Genomic DNA, 22,305 nt, shown 5'->3' on the forward strand with positions numbered 1-22,305 from the left:
ATTAATCAGGTTTATTTAACCACATCTTGTAGTGAAAACTAGCTTCCACAAATAAGATACAGAATTCTACAGCTAGGTCTGTGCGTATCATTTTAGCGATTTTTAGTAATCTCCCCTATTTACGTTCCTGCCCGCATGTGGACGGTCACTTTAACTAGGCCGTGTGGAGGATGTCCGAGCTAATGGATGGAAGGCGGATTAGAGAAGAGGAAGCGCTCTCTAGTCCACTATATTCATTCGTGCGTTTGAGCGGGTCCCACTGCAAGCATATAAACTAGCTGATGTATCTGAAACGCTACAAACGCAGAGGCTGACGCGATGGATTTCAATGTCAAGAAACTAGCGTCGGACGCTGGCGTCTTTTTCACGCGTGCCGTTCAGGTATATAACACTGCTTTTTATATTTGCAACCTTTTTGGGCCGAGCTGTGTCTATTTCAGCTCAACTGGATGATCGAAATAACATAATTGTGAATTGTGGTGCAGTAGGAATAGACAAATATGTGCTTTCATTCTCGTAGTTTATTGATTGTTCCTGGTAAAGTAAACAAAACAAAACAAAAACAACAACAAAAAACGTTCGTTACCGGTTGCAAACTGTTCAAACACACGGCTCTGGGAGTTTCTCGATGTCTGGGTTTTCTGTGCTTTCCCATCACTGTAAGCCGATAACAAGCTAAACCTGCATCCATTATTTATGGCTGTCCGTGAGACTAGAACTTGGGCATGTACCTGTGACCGTCGCCAGGAGAGGAACAGTGTGTGCTGTCCTCGTCCTCCGCTGCTCAAATATATGAAAACATTATTGCGTACAATAACGCGCACCATCACCGCGACGATGCTGAATCCTGCGAGCACACCTGACCCTCGAATGTAATCGGACGCCTGTAGCCTGCTCCGAATAGGCTCTCCTTTTCTGCTGTCAATTACTATTTCCAATGCGTGGTTTATTTTCCAAGTAAAGTATTCTGCTAATTCGACTGGAAAGTATTTTTAAACCTTGGCGCTCCCGCTTCTTAGATTAAATCCTTCGTGTTCATTGTTGTGGGCTGTGCGACATAACGAAAAATCCCTGAGAAAATCAATTGTGTATACAGCGCAATATGCAATAGGGTTTCAGCTTCTTAATCTCGCCTTTATTTAAAAGGCATTGCTTGCGGTGCTTGTAACCTTAACTTTGAAAGATGTACTTACCGCTGGTTTGCTGGTGTGGTGGTGTTTGTGTGGGGTATGTGCACATGCACACACTCATTTTGTGCAAGTAACAACCAGACTTTAGGGAGTCATCTCGTTTGATACAGGCCTTTAAATGCTCTTTTCAGTGAGTAATGGGTCAAGAGGGAGGCTTCATTCATACTGGCCTTGCAGTGTTAACAGAAACATGTGCCGGATGAAAATGGTGAGGAGTCCACCACAAAACAGCATTGTTTAATTGTGGCTCTCAGAATAAGCATCCAAGGCCTAGGGACAGGGGTCTGCAGAAACACACACACACACACATTAGTGGAGTCCCAAAGCAAGTTTCAATTTCTTGCCTTTAAACTCCAATGACCTGCTTTTTCCATTACATAAGCAGGTGTTTGCCCTACTGGGCATGAGCGCAGGGGCCCTGGTCACCAAGGGGCCCTTGACTAGCATTGATTTAAACTGGTCATTTGTACAGATTGCTCACTGTGCTAGATTTATCACACAACACCTAATAATAAATTACGTTACAGTAACACATTAAAACAAAGAGCCAATTAATTTGCAGTCACAGAATTTGAAGTAAATTCAGAAGCAATGATGCATTCGGACTGTCAGTAATTTGAAAAGCAAATCATGGATAACCGTATGTCCACACTAATTGGGCTAATGAAAAGAAAACTTATAAAGGGAAGCAAGAGAATCAGCGTACCTGGGAACAGTGCCTACTGGCTGTCTTTTTCACCTGAAAGCTGAAGCAGTTTATAATGCTAGTGCTCAGGCAAGTAGATCTAATGGATCAGTTTTACCCAACATTTCCCAGTCAGCTTTACGACCACAGGTGGAGTTAACTGCTGGATGCTGCACTTGACAGAAGGCACAGATTTCTCTGTTGCTGTAAGATGATAATAACTGTGGTGACATTTAATGTAATAATTGACATTTTAGCTGTCTGGACCAATGACCTTAAGCCTATAAACAACGGAATAATATCTTTAGTGCATTATTAACGTCTGATTCATAATCAAACAGCAATGCTATCAAAAGGACCAGTATTCTGCCTACCCTTCTGATATGGACGGTATCTTAGTCAAGAAATTGATTCATTTCAAATGATTAATCCTGAGCATTGCTCTTCCCTAATGGCTCAGATTAAAAACAAACTCGGAGCTAAGAAGGTCAAAGATGACTCTGCACGCTCTCACCGATGGCCACTGACTCAGAGCTTGTTAAAGAGCTGGACTTTGATGATTCGGTGGATGGGTCTGCGAGGAGAAAAGCAAGTGAGAAAAGCCTTAAATTAAGATTACCTGCTTCCACATCCGTTAGGAGAATTTGCGTAGTCTCACAGAGCATGCAGAAGGCAATATATGCACCTTTTCATACATACTTTTTAAATTAGTTTTTTGCATCAGATGCATGTGTTGTGCAGGGGAGCAGGGGTGATCAGGAAAGAAAAGGTGGGTTGTGTGTGGAGGGGGGGGCCTTGCGTTGCTCCATGCCCAGGGACCCATGATTTATTAATGTCCCCCTGTTCAGGTATCAGAGGAAATCTATACTACTTAGTATTAGGCAGGGCCACGGTCACGTAGTCAGAGGCAAGGACGGCTACTGATCCGAGCCAAGTTATGCAGGACTCTTGGAAAAGGCGAGTCCAAGGCACGGCAGTCGAAAACTGGCTCTAGATCAGTGTGCTGGCAGTCACCATGGAGGATTCGTGCTTATATCACCCCTTCCATGGGGAGCAGTTTGGATGCTCACGAACTGATCACATGCTGTCAGAGAGGATGAGCCACTAAATCCTTTGGCTTGATTTTAAATGTTCTTTTCACCCGACTCCTGAAAATTCCCAGCTCACAGGCTCACAGGCTCACAGACTCACGGATGCTTTTTAATGTTGTGCTTACATCAGCCAGTTAGTTATTGTAATTTATTTGAACTGAACAATACCGGTACAATGTTATTAGACTTGGACAATATAGTCCAAATTAGTGACTATATTGGTTGGAGAGCAATGCTGTTTCTTTTTGTTCATCGTGAGAGATGCAACAGTAAGATGAACTGCTGCCTTCTTTCTTAGTGTCCAATGTTAAAGAACTTTAGAGTTTCTTGGTTACACAGGGAAAGTATACTAATTGCAGGTTTTATAATAGAACTTATGAATTCACTGAGGCCTGATTTAAGCCTTACAACCCAAAACATCATTGGCCAACTCTTAATTCCCTCTCTCTTCTCAGACTGATTGAATAGAGTTCGGCGTTTAAATATACCGATTAAACAAACAGACACTACACATATGCGAGTGCATATAAGTCATAGTAGCTGAGTTTAGACTAAATTCCTCATAGCTCTTTTATGTGTGACGTCTAGGAGATACCAGCAAACAGATGCTGTGTTATCAGAAACTAAAACGGAACATGTGATCTGAGGATCATTTAAGGAAATACTTGAAGTTATTACTTTCGTTGAGCATATCTCTCAGTCTCACTGAACAGATGGAAGGCAGGTGGGTGGACTCTTGAAGATCTCCCAATAAAGCTGATTGGCTAAGAGGATTTCTAAGTCATTTGCAGACCAATCCTAAAGGCAGAGACAAAAATCACGGACCAGAAACAGGGCTGATCCAATCAGCTTTCAGTAGGAATAAACACTCGGTATTAACTAGGAGTAGTGGCAATACTTCACAGAGATAGGAAAAACCAGGCAGGCTTAAATGGACAGGTGTAATCGAATACAGGTGTAATCAGTAGTCCGGTGATGTGGAACGTGAGAGCGTGTGATGATTGGATTATAGTGCTCTTTGGCTGTGCTCTGGATTCTGGGAGTTGTAGTGTAGCTTGTGAATACTGGTAGTAGGGGCAAAGGGCTTCGTGACACACACTTAAATGGAAAATAGTGTCAATGCCATGTGGGTAAGAGAAATGATGAGGTTGATTTTTGTTGAATAATTTTAGGTCAGTTGAAGTTTTAAAAAGAAAAAAGGCATGTAGGATTTTGTTTTCCCTTAACATTGTCTACAGTGGGTCCGAATGTTGCATCATCACAACCTTGTGTCCACATATCTGCTTGACAGCTTTGGTATGTTTATGAAATTCACCCATAAGTCCAATATGTCCACGATCACAGAAGCCAGTTTATGTAATCAGTAGTTCCCTTTAAACACTCATTGGTCATGCATTCTCTTTTGAGAATGTACTCCTTTGCTGTTTCAATTCTCTCTTTTCTCTGCCTCCTTAATCTTGTCAGTTCGCATTTGGAGAAAGATACTAATGTGTCAGTTGGTGAATGCAGTAATTACACTTGTATGCATTTCATGAAGAACACAGTAGTCTCAGAACCTGTGGGTGTGTGTGGATGCTTTTTCCCTCTGTATGTATTGTCGCACGTTACAGACTGATGAGAGATGGGCTCCACAAAAAAAATCTTGTGATGTTTGTCAACTGAAGCAAGATTGCTAATGGTTGCATTTTGCTTTGTACTAGAAGGCAGCAGAACGTCCCAATGGTTACCTGGGAATTTGCTTGCAAAAGGTTTCGCCTCCCCAGCAGGTGTTTGTCTGTTTTCTGAGGTTGCCAGAACGTGACGTCATCGTAACCCCATGTTTGCCGATTTGCAAGAAGCTGATCCTCTCTGTTTCTCCCTCTGAGCAGTACACGGAGGAGAAGCTCGGCCAGGCAGAGAAGACCGAGCTAGACGCACACCTGGAGAACCTCCTTGCTAGAGGAGACTGCACCAAGAACTGGACAGAAAAGATCTTCAGGCAGACTGAGATTCTCCTGCAACCAAACCCCAGTAAGGCCCAATAAGGCCAGCTCCTTATGGACTGCTGAATCGAGGGCTAATGTGACCCAGAGAATAGCTCCTGTTCACAGTAGGCTCAATAGAACCACTGCAACCTGTGAATGTCTCTGCTCCACAAAATACAACCTGGCTATATTTCAACACACACCTGAAGTGTCACATCCATGTTTGCTTTAGCGGAATGTTTGTGTCTTCAATATCGAGTCTGATCTTTTTATGTCAGTGTTACTGTGTATTATATTACCACATATGGGCTATGGAATTGGAAAAAATGTCTCCATTTTGCTGTCCAGTTCTATCGCCACTGATGAGGAACATTAACCCACTACTGCAGCGTAATGCGATGCACGTAGAGCTGAGTCATAAGCGACTGAGTGCAGCTCCCTGCCGAGCGCTGTTATGTCAGCCAGAGAAATGCAATCCCTGGCAGCCATTTTAAAAGGATTGTCTGTTGTGGTTAAGCATAACAGCCTCTGCTTTCAGGTCTCTCACCCTTCGTTTGTTTCAGGCTGCCACTTTGAAAAATAAATGTGCGTGTGTGTCGTCCCCCCCCCCCTTATAAGGTGAATTATTTCCAAACACAAATTTACCTTGTTTTGTTTCATTTTCAATGTCGGAGGTAAACAAATTCTCTAGATAGAGAGAAGAAGCTTTGAAACGCTCTGTAGTTTTGAAGCTTAGGCACTCTAAGTGCAAATTTATGGATTCCATCTCTTGGTCAGTGCGTAGCGGCCCATAGTTCTTCCATGCTGATATAAGAATAAATGGGTGGACACTGAGGTTCCTTCTAATGGTTGGCTGGACTGCTACAGTCACCACAGTTATGGATCCAAACAAAGTAGAGACCACCAGACCCACAGAGAACTCACTCATCTGGAGGTCTCGGCTGCACCAGGTGCACGCTACAGCGGTGTCAGGTGATAAGATGATTGTTCTCTGGTGGTAAACGACAGGACCTCTAACCTGTGACATTTCTGACCCCATCCCCCATGCTCCAGTTGACCACACTGGTGAGTTTGACTACGTTTGCAGTGCCCTGTGCTTTAAGCCTTTCGCTCCATCAGACTCTTCCTTTCTGAGAGATGGCCCTGGCTTTTCTTGCCGTTTCTGTATAAGAAAGTTTAGTTAAGAAACGAATGGGGGAAAAAGAAATAAAAACAAAAGGAACTGTAATATGGCTTGTCGAAAGACAACCATAGTTATCAGATATGGCTCACCCGCTCTGCTCCATCTGCCTTCTGGACTGCGTCATTAATATAAGAGGTACTGATCAAAAGGTTCAGGAGAGATGAGCAAACCGTTGGCCAATTCTTTCAGGTTCAGCATCCATCATCTTCCCAGTGTCAAAAGTTGGGGTTTTTTTATTATTATTTTTTTTATTATTTTTTTTACTCGAAAAATAGAGCTGTGGCGATCCCATCAATATTTTATTATATTTTTGAAAAAACACCCACGGCTCCGCAGTCCTACATTTTAAACACACTCTGGCTAGACGTCAGGTTGAGCACCTCTCCACAGCGATTCTGTGCAGTCTGTAGTCACTTTCATGCGCTTGCACTGCTGTCACGCCGAGTTGGCCCTTTCGTGTGTTTTCCTTTCATGACCTCTAGGTGTCGCTATCTGCACAGTATTGATCCCGGCCAGCGACTGTTGCCCACAGTGTCTGCAGTTCATGAGCAGAGAAACGCTCTCTCGATAGAGAAGTGTTCTATCGAGAGAATCCTGAACGGGTTTCAGGACAGTGCTGTTATGCCTTGCTTTCCACTCTGTGTGTGTGTGTGTGGTTCTTTGTGAGATGCATTGATTTTTCTGTCTTTATAAGCCATTGTGGTCTGTGTGTTTTTTTTTGTGAATAGTTGTTTTATAGTCTACTAAGAAGTTCTGGCATTCCCCAAGTTCCAATTGGTATAAAAATGTATACCATCCTTTTAGTTTCTTTATAAAACTTCATGGAATAGACTTTTTGACCAACCTAGCTAAAGGATGGTGGTTGGTCCAGCTCATGGACTCAATTTCCAATAGTGTGTTTGTTAGAGAGCGCAAGAATGTGTGGTCTTTTGGCCACTTTAATGCTAGCTATTCCCCCCTAATATGAGCCTTCACTCAGGTGCTCGCATTGAGGAGTTCCTGTATGAGAAACTTGAAAAAAAGATACCACTCAGGATCACCAACGCGGAGGTGCTGGGACAATACATGCAGGACGCCGCCAAGGAGTTCGGACCAAGCACGCCTTATGGTAAGCATCACAGCCTGACCTGGAAGATTTTAGTAAACAGGGGCACTGTTCTGTTGTAAAAACGGCTATCAAAACCTGCCATAACAGGGATATCAATGTATAACACAGTAAAAGAAAACCTGGTGACAATAAGATGCTGTTCAGGGGTGACCACTAGTTGGCGCACCCGATTTTCCATTAGGAAGTATACTTAAACAATTGAATAACTTAACCTTTTACTCTATCCCTAGATCTTCCTCCTGGTTCTGACTTTGTGCATTGCTATGGAGCCACAGTATTGTTTTGTCTATTCAGGTGATTTCCCCCAGAATTTCCCCAAGATTCTTTGGGAAGCAGCAGCTGAGCTTTTGACCTTTTTCTTCTAGAAGAAAATATGACCAACATTATTCCTAGATTATTCATTATTCCCAGGTGACTCATTATTCCTAGATGATGGTGTGAAGTTTGTTCAAAAGAAAATGGTTTTAATATTATGTATGCACATTAGGATTTGTTCCAAGTCAAAAGGAACAAATACAGGAAATTCCTAGTTCGGGTCCACACTTGGAATAGGTGCTGGTCATTTGGCACTACAATATAAGCATTGCACACTCCTGTGCTGCAGGAAATATCGAATTACTTCCATTATTCAGTTAACAAAATGGGAAAAGTGAAAAATCCATTTGTTAGTATGACCTGAGGTAAGATCTCAATCACTTCAGGAATTTCCTCTTAGGAAAGTTTATGAAGAGGCAAATTGGGTTGATTTTCCCTTAGGCTCTTTGTTGAAGACTCTGATATTTACAAAAGGACATATCGCTCTATTGTTGTATTCCACTTTCACAAACGTGACCTCTCATGGAATTTGTTCATAGAGCAAAGTACCTCAATATTCCTTGCAGTGTATGGGGAATATCCCTTTCCTTTGGGCAGCACAGTGGCTTGGTGGTTGGCACAGTTGCCTCTTGGTGTTAAGGTCTCTGATTTGAGTCAATATCTGGCTGGAATTTCTATGTTCTCCCTGTGTCTGCACAGGTTTCCTCTGGGGTCTATGGTTTCCTCCCACAGTCCAAAAATGTGGAGGTTAGGTTGATTTGGCTATCCTAACAAATTGTGGGTGCGTGTGAGGAATGATGTCGCAGTACCCAGTGGTGGATGGTGCTGTCTTGGGTGTTATCCTCTCTCCCCTCCCTACACCCGATTCAGTCCCCTACGGCACTGAGGGTTCCACTTGGCAGAACGCAATGCTCAATTGGCTGCTGCTTCTCACTGGTGCGTGTGACTGGATCTACAAGCTGTGTGGTAATTGTAAAGCGATCTTGGGTTCCTTGAAAGGTGGTATATAAATATAGCTTCATTCATAACTTCATTGATTAACTTCACTCCATTCAAGAATGGACTACACCCTTGGTGTAGAGGTCAGTTAAAGACCTGGGTTTGCTCTGCCCCTGAGACACTAAAGACGGAGCTCACTAAAGGTTTGACCACCAGCCTATGAACTGAATAAGGTGCATTGAGGTAGGGAAGTCATCAATCTGTGCAGTGCAGTGCTTCTGTGGGATGAGGACAGTCAGAAGTACAGTAATCACTTGGGTTTTAATGATGTCAGCAGAATGAGACAGCACTTGATGAGCTAGTGTTTCAATACATTTAAATATGTAATCCCAAATATGAAGTAATTGGCAAGACACAATTCTTATAACACCGATACCTAATGTTTTAATTATTACCTTTTTGTGTGTGGTTGTATGGTTGTGTGTGTGTTTGTCTTATAGGCAGCACTTTGATCACAGTAGGAGAGTATCAGAAGAGGATAGGCGCGGTGGAGAGAGAATTCATACATGCCTCAGCTGTTGGCTTCCTTAACCCACTCCGGAACTTTCTGGAGGGTGACTGGAGAATCATCTCAGTGAGTTGCCATGGAATTTTAGGTTGCCTCATTTTCTGAAAGTTAAACCTTATTTCACACTGAGCGTGAGTTTTAAATGTTATTCATTTCATATGCTCTATCAAGTAATTCTTGTTAAAGTTGCACATTTCTGAAAGCAGATGTGGCCAGTATTTATTTATCTTTTTCACAATATTTATTTCCTCACTGCTAACGTGCCCGAACAAGTCGCTTCTCTGTTTTGTTTTTTTTCAGAAAGAGCGACGTCTGCTGGAGAACTATCGCCTGGACCTGGACGCTTGCAAGGCACGGCTGAAGAAAGCCAAGCTAGCTGAGGCCAAGGCCGCGGTGAGTGTCTCACGCGCTTCCTTCACCGTCTTGGTTTGACCCTCTGCTTCTGGGTCCGCCTCCTCATGCCAACCCCAACGTTGCCTTCCAATTACGCAACATGATGTTTAATCACCACGTGCTTTGTGATGGGCTGACGTTGCAGCAGTGAGCTGCCCTTTTGCTGGCCTGGTGGCTGCACCCCACTGGGCAGGGTGTGGTTAGGCATACGACTGCTTGTGAGCGAGACGCTCTTTTTTTATAATAAAGGAAGTTGACCATCTAGGACTCAGCAAAGAGCTTTAGGTGGCTTCTTATTTAGAATGTCTTCTAGATTTTGGGATGTGATGCGTCTCTTAATAGAGTAGCTTAACCCTTTTGGCATTAGAACTCTGGGGAGCTCCGCCGCCCCCCAAACATTTTTTGGGGGAAATATTAAATCTCTTATCTAGAGATTAAATAGTAAACATGAGAACATGAACACACTGAGAAATCAATGACCCAGCTTGTTGTTTATTCACACACACGTGTGTGTGTGTGTGTGTGATGTGATGTACTCAGTCTTTTATTTTCTTTCCTCTATACGCACTAACGTCTTTTTGGTTTAATTTGCTCAGTGTGAGGGAGATAAGTGCCAGCATGTCTGTGTGTTTCTGTGTCAATAGAGGCTAATCATCCCACTTCCTGTTTTTTTTGTCGTTTCCCTTGTTTTAACCTTTGTATTGACTTTTCTCTCTTTCCCAACCAATCCTGTGTTGTATATACCAAGCAAGAAGAACTACTAGACTGAACATTGTCAAACAGGTCGTCAAGATGGCCCACACATCTTCCTTTTACTTTTTCACACTTGATGCTGAATGCATTCACCAAACTGTATACTGTAGTCAAACACAGATGGGCTTGCATTTCCCTATTTTCTAATCTCAGTTGTCCTTTTTCACTAGAAACCTTGTAAACCATGATTTTTGGATCCAGCAAAGAGTGGGATGTAGAGAGATGTCTTGACTACATTTTCAAAATTTCACTTTGGTTCTTTCCAATAATTTGAGAGTGCCATATCTACACTCTACTATGTTTGAGCCTGTCAGACTTTGGAGACCATGATGTGGTCAAAGTGTCCACCTCACAGTGTACCCAGATAGCACCTTGCGCTCCAACATGAGAACTGCCTTGTGCAACTGCACAGGAATGTGGTGTATACAGACACACCCATGAGCATAATCATCCCAGCTACCAACCAACCATCATACAACCAAACAGTCAGTTAGTACTTGTCTTTTGCTTATACCTCCTTCACGTTGAACTCCCTACTCAATATGGTCTAAAAATTCTGTGTCCCTTCCATTGCATGACTCCTTCTGCGGTGTTGTGATCAAGGGTCATTACTCAGTGGAGTGCTTAGGTCCTTTTTCTCTTAAAAATGCTTGAATAAAACATAGCACTCTTTTGGAGAGGTGGCACTGCAAACTAAAGGAATGTTAGCATGTGGCTGTAGGTCCTTCCCTAATCCAGTTAAACAGGTGACAGATCAAACCTCTACAACTTGTCCAGAATGCAGCAGCACGACTGGTCTTCAATCTTCTGAAGTTTACACGTGTTACTCCACTTCTGCGCTCCCTTCATTGGCTCGCTGTAGCTGCACGCATCACTCTCACTTGCTGTCCAGACAGCAGAGTCCCTTGCAGTCTTCAAACGCAGACTGAAGACCCTTCTATTTGCGGGATATTTAAAGGACAACTGACACTGCTCCCATATTGACTGACTAAATTGGTAGTTATTGTAGGGTATTGTTTATGTTGTTTAACAAACTCTAGCACTTATTGTTTATAGCTCTTATCATTGTTTAAGATGGACCTTATGTAGTTTGCACTTCTAGGTATCAGCATTCATCCCTGTATTCTACAGTATTCTAGTTCACTGGTGTGTTTGATTCTAACCTACTATACTGTACTTGGATATATTCTATGAGTAAATGACAAAGCACTTTTGTAAGTCGCTCTGAATAAGAGCGTCTGCTAAATGCCGTAAATATAACGGAGCTCCTGTTCGAGCTTTCGGGTGCCATAGGTAAATACACGTGGCCCTGTAATGATGAAAATGTGTTGGATGAAGTCGTTCCCTACACTGTACTGGTCAGGAGATGACAAAACCGATGTATGACAGGGCCACAAGTGGGAAAATTAAAAACTTGGGAGCCGCCTCACTGAGCAAATGTCTACCTGACTGTGATGTCTTGCACATGCCCTTACAGTGCCTCTGGAAAGTATTTACAGCACTTCACTTTTCCCATGTTTTGTTCTGTCACGGCCTTATTCCAAAATGGATTAAATTCATTTTTTTCCCCTCCAAATTCTACACACAATACCCCATAATGACAAAGTGAAAAAGGTTTGTTTGGAATTTTCGCTAATTTATTAAAAATAAAAAACTCAAAAAATCACATGTACATAAGTATTCACGGCCTTTGCTCAATACTTTGTTGAAGCACCTTTGGCAACAATTACAGCCTCAAGTCTTTTCGAGTATGATGCTAAAAGCTTGGCACACCTATTTTTGGGCAGTTTCTCCCATTCTTCTTTGCAGAACCTCTCAAGCTCCATCAGGTTGGATGGGGAGCGTCGGGGCAGAGCCATTTTCAGATCTCTCCAGAGATGTTCAATCAGGTTCAAGTTTGGGCTCTGGCTGGGCCACTCAAGAACATTCACAGAGTTGAACCAAAGCCACTGCTTTGTTATCTTAGCTGTGTGTTTAGGGTCGTTGTCCTGTTGGAAGATGAACCTGAGGTCCAGAGTACTCTGGAGCAGGCTTTCTTCAAGGATGTCTCTGTATATTGCTGCATTCATCTTTTCCCTCCACCCTGACTAGTCTCCCAGTTCCTGCTGCTGAAAAACAACCCCACAGCATGATACTGCCACCATCATGCTTCACTGTAGGGATGGTATTGGTCAGGTTTCCTCCAGACATGACCCTTGGCATTCAGGTCGAAGAGTTCAATCTTTGTTTCATCAGATCAGAGAATTTTGTTCTCATGGTCTGAGACTTCTTCAGGTGCCTTTTGGCAAACTCCAAGCATGCTGTCTTGTGCCTTTTACTGAGGAGTGGCTTCCATCTGGCCACTCTACCATACAGGCCTGATTGGTGGAGTGCTGTAGAAATGGGTGTCCTTCTGGAAGGTTCTCTTCTCTCCACAGAGCAATGCTGAAGCTCTGTCAGAGTGACCCTTGGGTTCTTGGTTGCCTCCCTGACTAAGGCGCTTCTACCCCGATCGCTCAGTTTGGCCAGGCGGCCAGCTCTAGGAGGAGTCCTGGTAGTTCCAAACTTCTTCCATTTACCAATGATGGAGGCCACTGTGCTCATTGGGACCTTCAATGCTGCAGAAATTTTTCTGTACCCTTCCCCCGATCGGTGCCTCAATACACTCCTGTCTTGGAGATCTACAGACAATTCCTTGGACTTTATGGCTTGGTTTGTGCTCTGACATGTACTGTCAACTATGGGATCTTATATAGATAGGTGTGTGCCTTTCCAAATCATGTCCAATCAACTGGATTTTTCACTTTGTCATTATGGGGTGTTGTGTGTAGAATTTTGAGGGAAAATCAATTTTGGAATAAGGCTGTAACATGAAAAAATGTGGAAAAAGTGAAGTGCCGTGAATACAGCGCATCCAAAAAGTACATACACATGCAAGCGCCATGCCGACTTCCAACAGATTTTAGCCTGCCTTGCCAAACATGGAGCGGGACGTTAACAATTTCATATCCCTTTTACCTCCTGCTGCTGCCAGCTTTTTGAGAATGATTTACGGATTGTTCAGTTTGTTGCTTGCTTGCTTCAGTCTGAGTTCCCTTTTGTTTTGTGCTGTGTTCTGAGGCAGTGCATATGGATGCATGATTCTGTGTAAAATTCTGTCTCCCCCTTCCTCTTCAGGCAACACCTGATTTTCAGGAGACTAGGCCCCGCAATTATGTTCTCTCTGCCAGTGCATCTGCGGTAAGAAAGCTGCAGAGAATATGATCTTTCTTTCTGTTTTTCATGCTCTCTCTCCCTCTTTCAACTGTTCGTTCACCCTCCCACACTCACTTTTATAGTCTCAAACCCCCGTATACCTTGCCCATGGTTTTCCTGCTCAAAACACACTTTTGCTCCCATGCTAATTTATGCAGGGAATGAAAGAGCATTTGCCCGGAGACAGGAAAACCTATGTTTATAGGTGCCAGGGCATATTTATATTACCATTTGACATTAAGCTGAAGTATTTTTTCTTGATAGCATCGCAAATTTTCAAGGTGAATCATTATTGCAAATAGGAGAGAAAAAGTTTGGAGCATTGAAAGGAGAGGGAAAGAACCAAGAATTCATGGGTTTGTCCATTTGGGTGTATTTGCTTTTGTAAACTCCTGTACCAAAATATTCTGATTATGTACAAAAGAAAAATGGGTAATTTACCTTGAAAGAACCAGCAAAATGGTCTTTTCCCAAAAGCTAGATGTTTCATTCTATAAAAGAGAAAGGGCAATACATTTTCTTTAAGTTTATGGTTAGGTTTAAGAATAGGTTTTAAAAATTATTATTACATATATATTTATATAGTATGTATAAGACGTATGTCTGTTCCATGAGTCAAAGGGTATTAAAACAAGCGTGTGTGTGTGTGTGTGTGTGTGTGTGTGTGTGTGTGTGTGTGTGTGTGTGTGTCATTTCTTTAATGTGGCATGCAGTGAGAGACTCCTCTGACTCTCCAGCCTTCTGTCTGTAGCGTGTTCAGTGGCCTGGTCATTTGGGAGGTTTACTCCACATATTGGAAGGAAAGTGATGGGATCACAGAGAATCGTTAGAGATGGTGTCCTGGTAATACAGGCACCTAAATGTACACTGAAACTCCAGAGAATAAATAATAAAAAAAAAAAAACAACCTTTGACAGCTTTCCATAAGCCAATAATTCCCAAATGATTATGAAATGTGCCAGCATGCCTTAGCCATGGTTTCCTGCTCAAAAAAATATTTTAACACCAGTTATGCAAGATGTATTCATTTGGAGTCAACATTGTTGTTGGCTGTCTGGCTCTTGTTGAGATTTGGGAAACTATGATGCAGACATGAGAAGGGTGTGGGTGGGTGTCTAAGTTTGTGCGTGCATGTTTTTTGCTTTTGTACATGGTCATACAAAAATGGGCAACAACTTCCTTTTTTTACTTCAGATACAAAGTAAGAGAGAGAGAGAATGTGCACACCACTCGGTGACAGACTACGCTTTTCTCATTCTCTCAGTCCACATAACTGTGCTCTGTTCAGTAGTGTGGTCAGAGTGGGAGGTATTTGAATGCTGTAAGCACAGTGATGAGACCCTAACTGCAGAGAATCACGGGAGATATTAAAACAAGCACCTCAAACTGACACACTAATGCTTCAGTGTCTAATAAAAACAAAGTTACATTTATTATTAATAATAATATATGTGTGTGTTGTTTTCTGAGTGCTGAGTATTTAAATTGCACTGAAACCAAATCTAGGGTTAGAGGATCTCTATGCAGCAACTATTTGGCCAATATGACTATTTTTGCGAATGACAATTGCTAAACAAGCATACTGTTGCTGCAGTTTGGTGAAATAAAGTACTATTGCAGTAGCCTTTTTTTGTAGATGAGAGAGAGAGATATTATATTTTCATAGCTTTTGAAGCAGTTTCATTTTGCGTATTGTCTTTGGGCCTTGACTTCAAAGCCATTGTATCAGCACACAGAATGTTGGATTGACCTGTCTGCAAGCGGTGGGCATTTCTCCTAGCTCCACAGCTACACAGGCGTGTAGAGCTCCAACATCGCATGCGTAACCACTGTTGGGCTTTAGACCAGATAGCTTCGGAAAAGGTGACCCTCTAAGCAAATTCATTGTCCCTCCAAACGTCGAATAAAACCCACAAAGGAGTGAAAGGGGGAGCAAGTCGCCCCAGATGAACGGATGCGGATGCCACTTCACAGCGTCCCCGTGCCGCCGAGCTTCCGAAAATGTAGCTTTCCAGTCATGAACCCCTACTGACGGCCTCATCTCCTAATGTGCCCGTACCGCTGTGCCACCAAATAGCTAACATCTCCTCTCTTGTCTGTTCTGCCGCGTGTAATCAGCTGTGGAGCGAAGAGGTGGAAAAAGTGAGTATGCTTGAAACGAGAGAGGATGTAGAATTCACTCGGGTGAAATTTACATTACTGGATTTTTCTTTTTCCCCTTCAAGTGTAATAGAGCATATAGAAGACCACACAGGATGATATTATCATTTTGTTTATATTAAAGAGGAAATTTATATATCAAATATGAAAGGTGGATGCATTTGTTTGTGCGTGCGTGTGCGTGTGTGTGCGCATCAGGCCGAACAAGAGCTGCGTGTGGCTCAGACAGATTTTGACCGACAGTCCGAAGTGACCCGACTCCTCCTGGAAGGCATCAACAGTACCCATGTAAGCTGCAAACATTTCTCCCTTGCATTTCAATATTAAAAAAACACAATGGAAACAATAACAGAATGGCCACGTTGTCTTTTACGTAGTGACGTCTTGTCAATATTGACTTACTGTATCTCACCTGCTTTGGGACTTTCCATTATAACTGGTTGTTTTGTGCAGGTTTGATTTTTGTGTGCATTGGACTTGCATAAAATCCAACTTTCTTGGAATTTTTTTTTTGTGGTTAAAGAAGCAACACAGTCTGTTTTTATGTAGATTGTGGGGTTTTTGTTCTTGAAGCCACATTATTCTATAAGGTGTCTCTTCTCCATGTTAGTTACTGTACCTGCATGACCTTTTATTTCTCCATCCAAATCCCCATCCCTCTCTCTTTTTTCTTTCTCTCTCTCTCTCTCTCTCTCTCTCTCTCTCTCTCTCTCTCTCTCTCTCTCTCTCTCTCTCTCTCTCTCTCTCTCTCTCTCTCTCTGGGCAGGTGAATCATTTGCGTTGTCTGCATGAGTTTGTGAAGGCCCAGGCAGCCTACTTTGCTCAGTGCGCCGTGCATATGCAGGATTTGCAGAAGGAGCTCAGCAGGTGAGAGCTGTCCGCTCCCCGCTACACCTCCCTACGAGAGGCAGGGCGTGGCGGTCTGTGCGGAAAAATGACACCCGTCTCTTTTACCGCTCACAGCCGTGCCACTGAATGGTTGAGTTAGGATATGGGTTGGGACCATTTTTTTTGAGTATTTATGAAAATAAAGATTTATGAAAAACTTACGGTGCATTCTGTGCAGACCATGTAGGTCAAAAGGTGTCGTCTGAATGATGCCCATAGACAGTTTAAGAACTGTACTGTAAAGCTCATTATAGTTATTGATAGAAGAGCAGTAGATAGATAGCAGAGCAGTAAAAATGAATTTAACAAACTGGAGGTCTGGATGCACCATTACATAGGCAATGGTGTGACGGCTATACTGACTGGGAGCCCAGGTGGTTCATGACCTCATCTGGTTAATAAATAATTCAAATAATAATTCAAACACACCAGCTTTTGGTTAGCATGGGAGTGCCATTGGTTAGCATGCACATCTTTGGCTGAAGGTTTTCAGTTCATGAATGGGTGCCAGTGGGAATTGCCCATAATTCCTTCTGAATACCATTCATCTTACAATGACATTTTTTTTTTCTTTGCATTCTGGATTTTTAGGAATATTATTTAGTTTGTTTCATTTATTTATTTAGAGGGGGTTTGGAGGTGGCAATTTTTTATTTTAACGGGACAAAACTGCTGAGCAATATCTGGAACTTGGCCAGTGCTCTGGGAATGTGTGCACCGAATTTAACAGCGGCATATTTTTCCTGTGCTACAAATGAAACCACTTCCCTTCACTTCCTGTTCCCCTGGCCTTCAGTGCAAATGATGATACGTGAGTAACTTCCTTCCTCTTGCATACCTATAGAGGAAGCTTCAAATGTAATATCTAATTATATTTATATAACTCAAGCTGCATTCATGAAATGAATGTGTGGTATTTTGCATGCAGTAGGAATTTATAGTCCTGTCTTTTTGCCGCCGTTATGGCTGCATTCAGTATTAGTTTCTTCTAAACTTAATGGATGACATGCACTGACCTGATTTCTGTGTCCTATCGGCTAGGTTCCCCAATGCCTTTGTTGGAAACCCCTCTATGTCGGTGATCGCGCCGGGCCCTTCCCCACTGTCGACCGCCGCTCCGCCCGGGACCTCGCCACCCGGCCGTACCTCGGCCTCTCCCGGCCCACTGGACCCTGTCGTCACCCTGAAGATCGGGGAGGTGAAACCCCCTGCCACGGGCACGCGCAAGGCCAAGGTCCTGTACGATTACGAAGCGGCAGATGTGAGCGAACTTTCGCTGCTAGCCGATGAGGTGGGCTAACTGTGTGTGCGTGCGTACGTCTTACTGCAGCAAACTAAATGTATTTCGCGATGTATTTTAATCAGATTATGACCTCTTTTTCCCCCAACTGCTCAAGGACATGTGGAGTTTTCTTTGATTTTAGGTTCTTTTCTTTTTTGATTTCATGCTTGTCAGTGGGGCTTGATGACCTGAAATCTATGTACTCAGAAAATTAGACACAGCAATGGTGGGAGGCATTAATTTGTCAGGACATGCTCAGCTTTTACCAAATACCAAAACCTGTGGATAATGGACAGCAGTGCAAAGATATTATGTTCACCAGAGAGTGAAAGAATGAAAGTCACATTTGCAGCTGTGGTGAACATGCCACTCAAATACTGCATGAAGCAAGCAACAGCATGCCCACAGTTCATTTCACTGTTGGAATGTGTAGAGAGGGCTGAAAGAACCTCAGCTGTGTATTTTTTCTTTTTTTAGGGGATTTGTTAGTTAGAGTTCAGATAAAGCTGAATCTGCTGCTACGTCTTCCTTCCTCTTCCTTCTCTGCTTGTACTTCTACTTTTTCTGATTCTCCATCTAAAACTAATCGTGCACACCAACCTATAAGGGATCAAGAATGGTACTTGGTCAGTTGGTCTAAACTTATGCAAACCACATAGTCAAGAGTTCAGCCCAGTCAGCCTGAAGGGTTGGTGCAGTGCAACATTAAACATTTTGCGCCATCATTTTTGAACCATAAGTCACAGGCTCAATTTGTTTTTTGCTCATTCTTGACTTCTTAATAATTTTGTAAAGCTCTGACCATTAATTTCTGGTGATTTGGTTTTCATGGTTACCTGGTAGAGCGGATAGGTCAATGTGCTAGTAAGATTTGATGATTATTTTTGATTGATTGATTGCATCTTCATGCCATCGTATCAGAATTGGTCTGCAAATAATCTTCACAGTCTGAAATGAAACAATTATCAAAAAATCATGACTTTGACACTGTATGAATGCAACACATTGGCCAAATCTGCACAGTATGACTTCTGATCAACAAAATTCTGTCATAGTACTTTGCTTTTGAACAAATTCAGCAGATCTATTCAAAATAAAAGACATATGTTTTGACTTTCATGCTTTAACTGGAAATTTACACTAAAATATTCGCGTATGATGATTAACTTGATGATTAACTTTGAATCATTTCCATGCTAGAACTGATTCGGTGGGAAACAACGCTGGAACTGAACTGTCGAGAGTAAAATCTCAATTAGTTGCTACAGATTACGTCGGTGGAATGATTCCCAGCTTCAGATACCTTACAAAAGCATGTCCTTAAAGTACAGTTAAACGAAAGTCGTCTTTACTACTATAAACGGTATTCGTTGTAATGTAGTGTAATTCTCTGGAAGGACAAATGTCTCTGGTTAAATACCCAGGCATGTTTCTCTCTAGCAAAAAAGTAATAAATCATGTCATTGCTCACTGTAATAATGAGGCAGTAAAGGTCATCATTTAATGCATATATTCTTTGAATTTGTAAATGGAATTATATCAAATGCCTGTTCTAAATTATTAGAGGTTAGAGGCAACAGTGAGCTTTGTGTTAGAGGGTTGTAACGGTGCTTGGTCCCCTTGGACTCCACTTGTGGCTAAGCATTTTATTATTTATTTATTTACCTAGCTACTTTTTTTTTTCTTTTTTCTTTTTTTTTTTTTTTTTGGTGGTGGGGTTACACACAGTAGATGAAAAGTCCTGCTATTGGGAATTCATAGAAAACTGAAATTTAAGGGGATGTCGGAGATGTTAGTCTAAACCAACAATCTCATTTATCATCTGTTCTTACTCTGGGGAGACATTGGTTCACAACAAAGGAGTTACTCATAGTTTATACAGCATTTGGAAGTCTGTCTGATTTAATCTGAAAGTAATAAAGCTGTACATGGCTGAAATTTAAGGGGATGTTGGAGATGTTAGTGTAAACCAACAATCTGACTCATCCTCTGTTCTTACTCTGGGGAGACATTGGCTCAAACAAGGAGTTTACTCATAGTTTATACAGCATTTGGTAGTCTGTCTGATTTAATCTGGAAGTACTAAAGCCAGACATAAGAAGATATGATTATGAATGTTTGTGGTTTAAAGTTGAGACATTTATGAGTAAATCAAATGAGATATTTATATATTTTATTAACCAAGACTGTCTATGTATGCTGGATTTATGTATTTGATCCTTTTTTGGCTCTTACTATATATAAAATGAACATGACCAAAACTGTAATATAAATATCCTCATTCAGTATCAGAGCCACACAGTAACAGCAGATTTCCCAACTTGCCATCTGTCAGGTGACCATCAGTTGAATTAAAGGAATCATTCGGAAAAAAAAAATTACAGAAATGTTTGGTGTCTGACACTTGCTACTTTACGTTTGCACTGAAGTTATGAGGGTAATATACCTAACAAGTAATGTAAATGTCACACATTTGATTTTCTACATTTGTGGTAAGTGAAAACTTGTTTATATTTTTTCACCAAACTAATCCTTTAAAAGGATAACAACCTGGATCACAGGCTTGTGTATCAAGGTGCTAAATTAAGATGTTTAAAAATGTTTTTTTTTGGCCAACTTTGAAATAAATTGGAAGTCCTGACGGTGTTTTTTTTTATTTTTTATTTTTTATTTTTTTTTTGTCTCCTACAGCTTATCACAGTGTATACAGTGCCAGGTATGGACCCAGACTGGCTTATTGGAGAGAGGGGGAATCAGAAAGGCAAGGTGCCGGTCACATACCTGGAGCTTCTGAGCTAAACACACACATCACACACAGATATTCACACGAAATCATGTTTATGCCCTTGGAGTTGACCTTGTATTCCTGCTGTTATCTGGTTCCCAAGTGGTGAAATTAAGTATGATGACACATTGTAGGAAGGTTACGGAAAATGTGCATGAGCAAGTATTCAAACAGACCTCAACACTCTGGGATATTATGAAGATTTTGTTTTGTATTGTTGGTTGATTTTTGTTTTTATTTGAATTAAAATTGGTACATGTAGCTACTCCTTTAGCTTCTTAAGTCAGTGGTACTGGGTACACTAATAAGTCAGTCTCATGGTAATGTTTAAAAAGATGTCTGTGACACCTGCCAATGAACTGTAGAGAGCTGCATGCACCACAAAGACAGGTGGCTGTCATTTCCTTAATTCTGGCCTTTATTTTGATTTTTATTTGTTTTCTTATGCTTTTGTTGATGTCATACATTTCTCTGATGTTGGAAATACCCCCCTGCCAATCTGTTTCATGTAATAGATGGAGTTAAGCATAGGCCTGTGTTTTTGTGGCGTTTGTGTCTTTTGATGAATATCACAGAGACTTTTGGGAAAAGTCAAGAGAAACCTACAAAGGGACAACACAGAGATCTACTAAAAAAATAAGAGCTGGATATATCGTTTTTAAGGCAAAGATAAGCTCAAATGGGAGAATTCCCACTGGTGACAGACTAAGACTAAATACAGTCTGTTTTGTGATCATTTTTAAAGAGTAAATGTTTCTGCCTTGGTATTGAATTTGGACATTCTATCAATGCAACCATTAAATGGATCTGCATGTGGAAGATATTTCAGCACTTGCTAATGTCTGCGATTTTTGAACAAGGCTCTTCTTTCCCTTTACATAACCGTTACGTACAAGTTTGTCTCAAGTTTGAACAGAGGGTGGCCTGATCACATTAGTTGTTATGATGGAGTTGGAGGTGTTTGTGTGATTTGTTTCGTCATTGCTTCAACTTAGAATATGATTTATGGTGGCACAAAAACCTCATATCTTGGCTTCCTGACAATTTATGGCAGGGGTGTCTGAGTTCAGTGTGCATGTAACTTCGGCAAGAGATTGGTCTGTGTGATTTACAAGACAGGTTTGTAAGTATTTCATTAAATGGGTCCAATTATATGTGATATTTTCTCCAGTTATTTGCCTGTAAACACAATTCCTCTCTCCTGCTTTAACCTTTCTTAAATTAATCTGTGTAATCTATGCTTGTTTCAGAAATAAGCACTGCATATTGAATGAACACAACTTGAACACAATAAATACGTCTTTATTCAAATGTCTTATGTGACATTGAAATACCTGTAAGCATGATGAGACATGGTAGTTTCAATTGCGTCACGATTTTCAACTCTTGGATCCACATTTAACTCGTATATGTTACACAAAATTCATTCTTGCGATGCTAAAAAGGGACCTCTATATCTGTGTTGCAGTGTCTGTGGACTGACACTAGAATTAGTTACTCCCTGGTCTCTTTTTTAAATGCAGCCGCTGAACACTTGTTGCCACTTTCTAATGTAGGTTTTCTTTGCGGTCTCAACACACCTATGTCAGGTAATGAGGTCTGCTAGAACAATGCTGGAGCTGGATAAGACACACTGAGAAGTGTGGGCACACTGAGTCTTGTGTTGTGTGACACTGGAGATTGCTACATTGCCCTTGTGTGAGTAAAAGAGGGAACACTGTGACTAATAGCGATGTAATATGTTCATGACACCTCACCCGTTTCAAA

General features: G+C 41.7%; 1 protein-coding gene across 12 annotated transcripts; it reads left to right on the plus strand.

Annotated features, from left to right (window-relative positions):
• Positions 1-149: 149 nt before the first annotated feature.
• sh3glb2b (SH3-domain GRB2-like endophilin B2b) lies at positions 150-21,690 on the plus strand. 12 transcript variants are annotated; one of them, XM_027010283.2, is made up of 13 exons: positions 150-381; positions 4,835-4,976; positions 5,984-5,995; positions 7,093-7,221; positions 8,976-9,109; positions 9,344-9,436; positions 13,346-13,408; positions 15,542-15,565; positions 15,782-15,871; positions 16,350-16,450; positions 17,268-17,282; positions 17,513-17,762; positions 18,954-20,437. In XM_027010283.2, exons 1-13 carry the CDS (start codon positions 319-321, stop codon positions 18,957-18,959), a joined length of 1,122 nt encoding a protein of 373 aa, XP_026866084.1. In that variant the 5' UTR covers positions 150-318; the 3' UTR covers positions 18,960-20,437. The 12 variants fall into 12 exon arrangements, with proteins under 12 accessions (XP_026866084.1, XP_026866078.1, XP_026866079.1 ...); XM_027010275.2 differs by lacking the exon at positions 18,954-20,437 and adding an exon at positions 20,445-21,690 and having other exon boundaries at positions 151-381; XM_027010277.2 differs by lacking the exons at positions 17,268-17,282; positions 18,954-20,437 and adding an exon at positions 20,445-21,690.
• The last annotated feature ends 615 nt before the right edge of the window (positions 21,691-22,305 follow it).

This window comes from Electrophorus electricus, chromosome 6, assembly GCF_013358815.1.
Source record: "Electrophorus electricus isolate fEleEle1 chromosome 6, fEleEle1.pri, whole genome shotgun sequence".
Lineage (NCBI taxonomy): Eukaryota > Metazoa > Chordata > Actinopteri > Gymnotiformes > Gymnotidae > Electrophorus > Electrophorus electricus.